Here is a 10,710-nt window from a genome sequence, read left to right as displayed (position 1 = left end):
CACTGGAATGTTTCTCTCCAACTTGTTGTTGAACATGTTCATTGCCTTCAAGAGCCGCTTCCTCACGTGTAGCATTTTCATATGAGACTTTATGCGATGAATCAGGAGAAGCATGTTCTTCAGTAACAAAAACTTGATCATCTCACCTTGCTTGGTTCCAACATTCTCAGTTGATAACTGTTCATCATTTCCATCTCTGATCAGTCTATCACCACTGGAACGTTCCTCTTCAACTTGGGCTTGCACATGTTGATTGCCTTCAAAAGCCGCTTCGGCATGTGTAGCATTTTCAGCTGTGAATTTATGCGATGCATCATGAACAACATCATGTTCGAAAAAGTCGTGCATCCTATAATATTGTCGATAGTTCCTCAAATCAAAATTGCCATCATCCATTCCATTTGATTTGTCGACAATCTTTAACAACTTTTCAAACTTCTCATCAAAATATTCCTAGGAAAAAAAGTACTAACAATGATTAATCTGAATAACATTAGCAGAAACAAAAAGACTTCTCTATAAATTAGCTTACCTTCACATTTTCAAACACCGCATCCACAATAGCAGAGCGCTCATCCCGTTGAAACTTATCGAGAACTTCTTTCACGATCGTGCTTCTTTCTTTTTCTGCATGCCTTTGAACCTCCATCGTTACCCTCTAGTATAGAGACACACAACAAAAATTCAAATAAAAAAGAATGCTGAAGTTCAGCAAATACAGAACACAACTTCAGCTATTATGATGCTGAAGTTCATCACAAACAGAACAAAACTTCAGCTCAAAATAGGCTGTAGTTTTACAAAAACACAATCAAAAAACTTCAGCTCAAAACTTACAGAACATATTGTGTCGAGTAATTCATTCTCATCAAACTCCATTGTAGAACGGTTAGAACGACTCTGGGTACGAGATGATTCACCAGCAACAGGAGTTCGATTCGCTTCTTTTGATCGACTCCGACTACGTGGTGATTCGCCAATAAGTGGAGTTCGATTCACTTTTTTTGATCGACTCAAACCATGTGGTGATTCACCAGTTGAAGGAACCGCATTAAGTACCTTTGAACGATTCCGGCTGCATGGTAATTGTCCAATTAAAGGCATTGAATTCAATTCCTCTTCTGTAGAAATTATATCCAATACCCTAAAGGTGCGATATCTCTGTTTAATACAAAAAAATATATTATGAGGGGAAAAAACTAATACGTCAACATATTAACACAAAGTCAAAAATAAAAAAAAAATAACTTACATCATGACTACTGAACATATCAAAAAGTTCGTTATATTTAGGCTCTCCCACACATACGTAACGTAACATCCTGGGAACCTGAGGGGTATCAAGGTAGTCATCATCTCTTATATACCTCTCTCGAATATCTGGGAAGCGCTCATAGAACCAAGCACATAACGGATATGGAAATCCACCAACTTTATACTGAGTTGAATGAAATTTGTTCTGCTTGTCCAATGCATGTTTTAGTGAGTAAATGAGCTTCTCATAACACAAATTACCCCAAGGATATTCAGCACAAACCTTATCATCTTCAACAATAGCTGCATACTCCTCCAGCACATATGATTCAGTCTTTTTCCTAAACAAAATAGACTCTACAACAAGAATTTTCATAAGCTTCACAGCATCATCATCACTCTCGCATACATGACTGTGATTCACATCATTCTTTAGATTTTCATTCCGAGTCATAAAATCTTGAATATCCTTCAAGGTCACACCCTTGGACTTACCAAAATAGCGCTTCAGAATATTACTCTCTCGATTAATTGGTTTTTCCACATTATGTGCTGTGCTCCGCAAAGCGCACATAATGTGAAAGTCTTCAAGGGTGAAGGAAACATCATGGCCAAAAATCTTGAAACTAATGCAGTCTCGATCATTGGTGAATATTCGAGAAAGACACAAACAATGAACCAACTTCATGCTGCATTGAAAATTCTCCATAGCCATAATATATCGAAATGTGCCATTATTAAGCTTATCACGTTGTGTAGGAGTCAAGAAACTTGCAATTAAACTCTTCAAATCGTGGTTCCCCTTCCAGTAACCCTTATAGTTAAACCAATCTCTAAACTCAAAATATCTTTGCCCTGGTTTTGTAGGTAGAGCAGCAGGGACATAAGGACCTTGGGGTATTATAGGTTGTTTAGGTGCTTTAGGTGCATTAGCTGCTTTACGTGCTTTAGCTGCTTTAGGATCTTTAGGTGCTTTAGGTGCCATCTGTTCAAAAAAAGTAAAAGATACAAAAAATAACATCAGGACATTATCAAAAAAGTCAGTTAAAACTTCAACTCTAGGAAGCCTGAAGTTGGCCAGTTACAAACAAAAACTTCAGCTCTAGAGCTGAAGTTCGACAGTTACAAAACAAAAACTTCAGCTCTACAGGTGAAGTTCACCAGTTACAAACAAAAACATCAGCTCTAGAGCTGAAGTTCACCAGTTACAAACAAAAACTTCAGCTCTAGAGCTGAAGTTCACCAGTTACAAAAACAAAAACTTCAGGTCTAGAGCTGAAGTTCGCCAGTTACAAACAAAAACTTCAACTCTAGAGCTGAAGTTCACGAGTTACAAAAATAAAAACTTCAGCTCCTATCTAAGATACAATTGAAGTATTATAAACTTCACACTTTGATAGTATCATCTATTTAACTCTCAAAATTTTTAAAAATTTCGACGTCTCCAAAAATCACTGAAGAATTTGTAGAATTTTCATCAACAACACAAACACACGTTCAAAAAGCCTAAAAATACTATCGTAAAAGTAAAACTAATGCACTTATCAAACTAAACCCTAAGAAACTATTTTATCATAAATACATGACTATCAAAACCAAAAACCAGAAATTAAATTGTAAAAAGAAATACTAAAATAAAACCTAGAAAGTTAATGCAATGTACCTGTGATTAAATCGTATTGGGGAACAAACAGTTGAAAAATCAAAAACAACGACGAAAACCGTTTGATTTCAGAGAAGAACAAATCAAAAAATGCGAATAACGGGAGAGAGAGACAGAAACAGTAGAAAACTAGCGTATACTTGGACAGAAAGTAGTCTTTTCTAAAGAAGGGCAAAATAGTCTTTTCAAAAGGCTTTTAACAAAAAAATAGGTACGGGTGCAAATAGAAAAATAAAGCGGCTACAGGTTAAAAAGGGGAGCCCAAATAGGGCGCCCCATGCAATTTTTACTTTTGGGGGATTTGCAGCCATACCCTATATTTTTGCCACCTTTTAACCTGTACCCTATTTTTAAAAACTATTGATTTCGTAACCAACTAACAAAATATTTGTAATAATATGACCATTATACCCCTTCCAAAACATATAAAAGATGCATCACGCATACCAGATTCAAAATTCCAGATCGCCTCTATCTATCCTCCATCACTCTGTCTCTTCTCAGATCGCCTCTCGCAAACAAGATTTGAACGAGATTCAAATTCCAAATTCAAAATTACAAAATACATTGTAAGTATTCAAATTCATCTTCAGAATTGAAAATAGTTTTTGAAACTGATTGATTTAATGATATATGTTTTCTGAACATGAACTCTTCATTAATGTGCTGAATTTGTATTCCAAATCTGTTTCACGTTGAATACTAACATTCTAATCCGACAAATTCAAATATGATGAAGTTTTCCACTACATAATATTCAGAAATTTTTTGTTTATTTGCTAAACAAGCTGAAGTTATTTAGTTCATATGTAAAAACTTCAGGAAAACGAGCTGAAACATAGCTGCACTGGTTAAAAAAATGAAACATAAAACTTCAGCATGTTTTATAGTTCATTTTCTAAAACTTCAGCAAAAGAGCTGAAGTTTTCCTCCTACACTGGTTAAAAAAATAAAACATAAATTAAAATTTAATATTGAACAAAAACTTCAGCATGGATGCTGAAGTTTTTTAGTTCATTTTTAAAAACATCAGCAAAAGAGCTGAAGTTTTCCTCCAACACTAGTTAAAAAAATAAAACATAAATAAAAATTTAATATTTAACAAAAACTTCAGCATGGATGCTGAAGTTTTATAGGTCATTTTTAAAAACTTCAGCAAAACGAGCTGAAGTTTTCCTCCTACATTGGTTAAAAAAATAAAACGTAAATTAAAGTTTAATATTGAACAAAAACTTCAGCATGGATGCAGAAGTTTTATAGTTCATTTTTATAAACATCAGCAAAACGAGCTGAGTTTTCCTCCTACACTGGTTAAAAAAATAAAATATAAATTAATATTTAATATTGAACAAAAACTTCAGCTGTAACGACCCCACCGGTCGTTTTGAGCTTTTGCACTTTGATCGCCAGTTTTCGGGCATGACTTGCCCCGTGTTATGTATTATGACTAATGTAGATCGTCGGTTTTGGTTTTCAGGAAAATTTGGAATGAATTTGAAAGAACAGTTTCAGTTGAAAGGTTTGAATTTGAAAGGTTTGACCAAGAGTTGACTTATTTGTATATGAGCTCAAATCGGAGTTTTTATGATTTGGTTAGCTTCGTTAGGTGATTTGTTACTTAGAAGCGTGATCGGAATTGGTTTTCGAAGTCCGGTGTAGAATTAGGCTTGAATTGGCGAAGTTAGTAATTTGGCGAATTCCGGTTGATAGGTGAGATTTTGATCCGAGGGTCGGAATGGAATTCTGAGAGTTGCTGTAGCTTTGTTATGTCATTTGTGATGTGTGTGCGAAATTTTAGGTCATTCGGACGTCGTTTGGTCGGGTTTTTGATCGAAAGAGTAATTCGGAAGTTTTGGAATTCTTAGGCTTGAATCTGAGGGTGATTCGATGTTTTGATGTTGTTTTGAGCGTTCCGAAGGTTGGAACAAGTTTGAATGATGTTATAGGGTGTGTTGGCATGTTTGCTCGGGGTCCCATGAGGCTCGGATATGTTTTGGAGGAGTTTTTGGAAGATTTTGCCGTTTTGAGCATAAGCATGTAATGATCCAAAGGTTCATTTTTAGTTCTAGAGATCGAAATTTGATTTCGAGACTTCCGGAATTTTGACAATGAATTATAGAGTGATCTGGAAAGTTTGGTTTAATTTCATCAAGTCGCGATTGGGTTTTTGACGCGAAACATGAGTTAATTGTTTAACGAGCGAAATGGGTATCACACTGAGCAAATGAGCTCCGAATTGAGTTTCGATTGAAGGGCTATGTTCGTATTATGATTTGTGACTCATAGGAACAAGAATCATCGAATTTCGAGTTTGTATGATGGAGTTAGAGCCTTTTTAGTGAAATTAAAGATTGCTGGTGCATCAGATCTGGTGTGCACCTTTTAGCGACCAGATTTGGCACTTTTAGCGACCAGGTTTGGCTTTTAGCGACCAGATTCGGGTGTATTAGTGTTGTTCTGTTTTTTTTTTCTCATTTTGGCATTTTTTTTTGTGAAAGAACACGGCTTGGGGCGATTTTTGAGCAAGAAATCATAGGAAATCTTGAGGTAAGCCACTTGTGATCATTTCTACTCCATAATATTGAATTATCATCGAATAATCTGACTACATTACAACTTTTTGAGGTGTAAATTGGGGATTTGGACCTAGGGATTTGAAAATAATATTTGAAGATTTGGAGGTCGAATCGTTATCGGAATTTAGAAATTTTGGTATGGTTGGACTCGTGGTTGAATGGGTTGTTGGATTTTGTGAGTTTCGTCGAATTCTGAAGCGTGGGCTCGGGGGCCGGGTTTGAGCAATTTCGGGATTTTGATGTTAACTTGGATATTTTCGAGTGGGCTTTGCTCCCTTAGCATATTTTAATGATTATGTACTGATTGTGGCTAGATTTGGAGCATTCGGAGGTCGATTCATGCGGGCGAGGCATCGCGGGCTAGAGTTTGGATCGGATCGAGGTGAGTAATGATTGTAAATGATATGTGGATCGGGCTGCACGCCGCAGCGATATGTGGATCGGGCTGCACGCCGCAGCGGTTACTATATGATACTGTTCTGAGAGTGGTCTGAGAGAGAGAGCCCGAGGGGCTGAGAGTGTTTCTGAGAGTGAGCCCGAGGGGCTGGTACTGCTTTGAGACATTGCCCGAGAGGCGAACTTTTATGTGCGCATCTTGCATATTTATTTGCCTTTACCTGTTATACTGTGGTATTGGTGCCCGAGGGGCGGATTTTTCTGTGCTTATCAGCACTAACTATTTTGAAATCATTTTTCGTAACTGTTGAAAAGATCATTTTCAAAAGAGTTTTAAACTTAGCCAAGATATTTCCAAAGATTTCACAGCTTTACTGTTTTCTCAAAGGATTGTACCTTGCTTCTATACAGCATGATGGTTTGCTTTACGTGATTTCTTACTGTTCAGTTGTTATTTACCTTTGTTACTCACTGAGTTGGAGTACTCACTTTAATTCCTGCACCTCGTGTGCAGATACAGGTATCTATTCACCCGGTAGCGGGTTTTGGCCGATCAGAGGCAGAGTTACATGAGTTAAGGAGGTGACTGCCAGCGTTCGCAGCACCATGTTTCTCTCTTTTGTTCATTATTCCGGTTTTGTATATTTTAGGCCTTGTAGAGGTTTTACATTCTGATAGATGCTCGTGACTTGTGACACCCCGGTTTGGGCTGTGTCGGGATGGTTCTACCATTATTATCTAAGTTTTTGCAAATTATTGTTATTAAATCATGCTTCATAATTGCTTAAATGGTTATTAACTGCTTAAAAGAGGTGTTCTGTATTGGTCTGACTGGCCTTGTCTTCACGAGAGGCGCCATCATGATCGGGTTCGGGAATTGGATCGTGACAAGTTGGTATCAGAGCCTAGGTTACTAGGTCTCACGAGTCATGAGCAGGTTTGGTAGAGTCTCACAGATTGGTTCGGAGATATCTGTACTTATCCTCGAGAGGCTGCAGAACCTTTAGGAAAACTTCAGATTCTTGAATTCTTATCGTGCGTCCTTGATTCAGCTTGAAAAGAAACTCTTGAAATTCCTTCCACGCGTTCGTAAGCGCGCATGAGCGCGCAGTATCAGATGTGACTTGATGGCTTGTGATCCCCCGATCAAGGGGTGAGTTTTGATCTCTGTGAGTTTGATGTTAGGCCAGTCTGGAGGACTTGGGGGGCCGGATCTTTGCCTATGGGTTGAGCACTGAGGTACTGATTGTGTGAGTAAGTGTTTTGAACTTATATGTTCGGCAGTGTCCCTATTAGTGGAAGTGATGGTTGAATAGCTATGTGATGAGTATGTTAGTACTGCGGGATGTATCTATGTAACTTAGAAGTGACGAGGAAGGCCTGCGGGATGATAAATGAACTATTAAGTGTATGATTCCATTGTGATTGGATGTGTAGCTCCGAGTTATGGGCGCGTGAAGAATCTTTTCATGTTTTCAGTCGACATTGAAGTAAGTTTTATGTTGCGGTACGAGTTCAGACTCAGGAAGACTAAGTGGTTGTGTAATGTGTATGGCGGTGGAAGGTATACAGAAATGTTATATTGAAGCGAAGCAGGTGGGTTATCTCCTGCGAAGTGTTCTGAAGTAGTGTGATCCTTATGTGTATATTGGGAGATATCATGTGCAAGTGAAAAGTACGTGTTGAAATTTGGAATTTCGGGTCGCTTAAGAGAGTGGGCTTAGCTGTTGCGGGGATGAATACGAGAATTGCAGAAGATTTACAGTACTAGATGATCTGTGTTTTCACAAGCTTACAAATGATTTGAGTTTAATCTCACTATGGCATTGTGGCATCAATAGAGTAAAAGTGTTATGAGTTATTGAGTATATCTGGACCTATGGCTCCGAGCCAAGTGGGGGAGTCTGTTGATTAGTTGATTGCACAGTTAGCTGCTATGTTGGTTCCAGTTTGGGGCGTGCGAGTGAATTAGCTATGGCTAGAGTAAAGGAAGAGTTTGACAAAGGATATATTATGCTTCACAGAGTTTGAGAATCACAGAATGTCTAGAGTGTTGTTGGTAAAGGATGCTCGGCGCATAGAGCAGGAAGTTGCTTGGTTGTATTGGGATGAGGATTTCATTTTGCGGTATCGGAGTGCCAATGAGGCACGGGTGGTTCTGTTCGTTAGGTCAGTAAGTTGCAGTTTGAATAAGAGTGAATGACTTGCGAGGATGGCTCTAATATGTTCAAGATCCTACAGGGAACAATCGGGTATTTTAAAGTTGCATATGTGGTTAGAAGCTGTTGTTTTCATTGGAAGGGGGCAAGACTTGTAGTATTTCGATGTGAATTATGGGTTCCTATGTATCAGTACCAGGAAAGTAAAGGTAACAGATTCGGATTCGCAGGAACTTCTTTAGATTAAAGTATTCGGGAACGTGATGTTTTGGGAATATTTAAGAGAGTATTCAGCGGCTTATGGGTCTTAGACAGCGTGGACTTATGCCTGGATCTCGTGAGGTAAATCTGGGTTGAGAGATTGTGGCACTACAGCAAGAGGAAGCATCAAGTTGGAAATGAATCAGAAGGAAATTTAGATAGATGGAGTAGCTCGATAGTAGATCGAATCGGTATGGTAAGGATATGATCAATTCTTTATATGTGTTCGAGGTAATGGGTTCCTACAGGTATTTTGCAGCAATGCTCATGGGTTTTGATGGCTTGCTTAGCTTGGTATAGTTAGAAGGATTCAGTCCTGGCAGTTTAATTTGTGCAAAAACGGAATTGGGGGAGTTCTTGTTGATTCCAACCGTGGTTGGAGAGGTTCATTTTCTAAGAATATGAGAGGCATGGGATGTGTAATGAATTTCATCTAGATGGGATCAATGGAAGCTCTTGACTAGTTGAGTGAGTAGATGTCTGTGGCTCGGAAGAAAGATAAAAGTTTTCCTGTTATCCTTGGATGGTATGGTATATGTGGTACGTTGTGGAGGATCGAGATTTGTGTGTATGAGGTTTCAGTTCAGTTCTGAAAGGAAGTTCATAACACTCTTAGGCATCGGGTAGCCTCAGATGGTTAAGGAAATGGTATTATTATTTGGAAGTGATTTGACGAGAGTATAGGTTTCAGAAAAAGGGTAATGTGATTAAGTTGATGGCACTTCGGTAGTATTGCAGCACTTCTTGTCAGATCGGCTGTTGATATTCGAGTCTGCTTGGCAGCACAGAAGAATCTTAGAGTATCTCTCGTGGAATGATTAAGTACTAGAGGTGAGTTATATGTGCGAGTGGCGAAATTGGGATCAGATATGGTAATTCGTGTGTTTTATGGACTTGGAGATGGGAAGTTCTCATGTACAGGTTAGCTCGTGGTTGTGGATGACAAAATGTGGGTAAGTTAGTCAGATGTTAGTATGCGCTATGATTCAGTCATTGTGAACCTTCGAGGGATTATTTATCTATTGTGGGTAACTAGAGTTGATGTCTAGTCCATAGGGAGACCTATATGGATATGTGTCCGGCATCGAGACGGCTTGTTGACTTTGAGTTGCTGCTAGCGAGGGATGTGTTGATTCGGTCATTAATAAGCTATTAGAAATTGGGGGGATCTATGAGTTATCTCTCAGTGTTGTGAGACGTTACGATCTGTTGGTTATAGGCACCTATTGTGCGGTTCTATCGGATATGTTCTATCGGGTTTGCATGGTATGTGTTGCTTAGTTAACCGTGGGTGTAATGATTTGTTTCGGTTCCCGACATCAAAATTGTGTGTACCTGTCGATTATGATCATAGTGACTCGAGGTGTTTCATGTGTAACAGTGTTTGGATGGGATCGCGCATTGTAACGAGGCTACGTGGAAACATGACCTTTCGGGGTAGATTCATGTGTTCTATTTCTATGATGTGAGACGGGGTCTCAGCTTTGTGTTGTGATGGTACTGATGAGCCTGAGGTATAGCTCTTTCGTGTGGGGGTCATTTTCATGATTTGAGGATATTCAGACCGTTTCTTATGGGTGCGTGAATTATGTAAGTTGTGGCTTAGGCCTGTATTGATGTGTCATGTCACCAGAGAGGTGTGTTGGATTCGAGGTGATCGTTGGGTCATTAATGAATACGAACGGATTTGATTTCAGCTTGTTGGAAGGATAATATCGAGGTTCGGCTTGGAAATCTACTGTAGTATTAGTCAAAAGGGAAGTGGCTTCATGAATGGTTGACCTGAGAAATGGTTACGGTTTATTGGGTGTTTCATTTATTGTCAGCAGTATATAGAAGTATTGGAATAAGACCTTAGTTGATAATAGGTTTTCTACCGGTATTCGGGTGTTGTGTGCAGCTGCTGTGAATAGAAGTTATCGTGAGTGTTTGAGTTATGTGGTATATCATATGATTGCACCTGAGGTTGCAGGTATGGGTTATTACAGCTGGTTCGGGATTATTCTAAATATAGATGTGAGGTTCTGATCTTGTGTATGATTTTCGAAAGTGAGATGTGGTTCTATGATTTATGGGCTAGACTGGATTGTGTGATTTTAGTTAAAATGTGTTACCGGACCTATATGCGATAGGGTGACGTAGGATCACCCCCGGGTATATGTGTGGTAAGGTTACTCGGCTATAGGTTGGCTTCTAGAACAACTCTGGGTACGTTCGAGGACGAACGTGTGTTTAAGTGGGGGAGGATGTAACGGGTAGAGGCTTAAAATTTCATTCCAGAATTCCAACGAAGCAGTGGAAAATTTCGTTTAAGAAAAAGTCATGCATATCCAGAAAGTAACGTTACCCCCCTTCCAAAAGAGTGCAAGAAAGATTTCCTCCTTAAGATTGCAATTCAGAA

The 10,710-nt window shown here is 38.8% G+C and overlaps 1 protein-coding gene across 1 annotated transcript; it reads right to left on the bottom strand.

Moving 5' to 3' along the window:
* Window positions 890-2,239, bottom strand: LOC109229891. The gene is made up of 3 exons (XM_019395439.1): window positions 1,253-2,239; window positions 1,020-1,161; window positions 890-900 (listed from the first exon to the last, which is right to left on the bottom strand). The coding sequence occupies exons 1-3, from the start codon at window positions 2,237-2,239 to the stop codon at window positions 890-892; spliced, it is 1,140 nt and encodes a 379-aa protein (XP_019250984.1).

This window comes from Nicotiana attenuata, chromosome 7 (genome assembly GCF_001879085.1).
Source record: "Nicotiana attenuata strain UT chromosome 7, NIATTr2, whole genome shotgun sequence".
NCBI lineage: Eukaryota > Viridiplantae > Streptophyta > Magnoliopsida > Solanales > Solanaceae > Nicotiana > Nicotiana attenuata.
Note: the sequence above shows the minus strand (reverse complement) of the source record. Positions and strands in the feature narration are given on the sequence as shown.

Excerpts from the sequence above, each read along its gene's own strand:
- LOC109229891 (XM_019395439.1), bottom strand. The coding sequence starts at position 2,239 with ATGGCACCTAAAGCACCTAAAGATCCTAAAGCAGCTAAAGCACGTAAA. Across the intron at positions 1,162-1,252 it reads ATATGTTCAGTAGTCATGAT|AGATATCGCACCTTTAGGGT; the intron begins GTAAGTTATTTT and ends TGTATTAAACAG.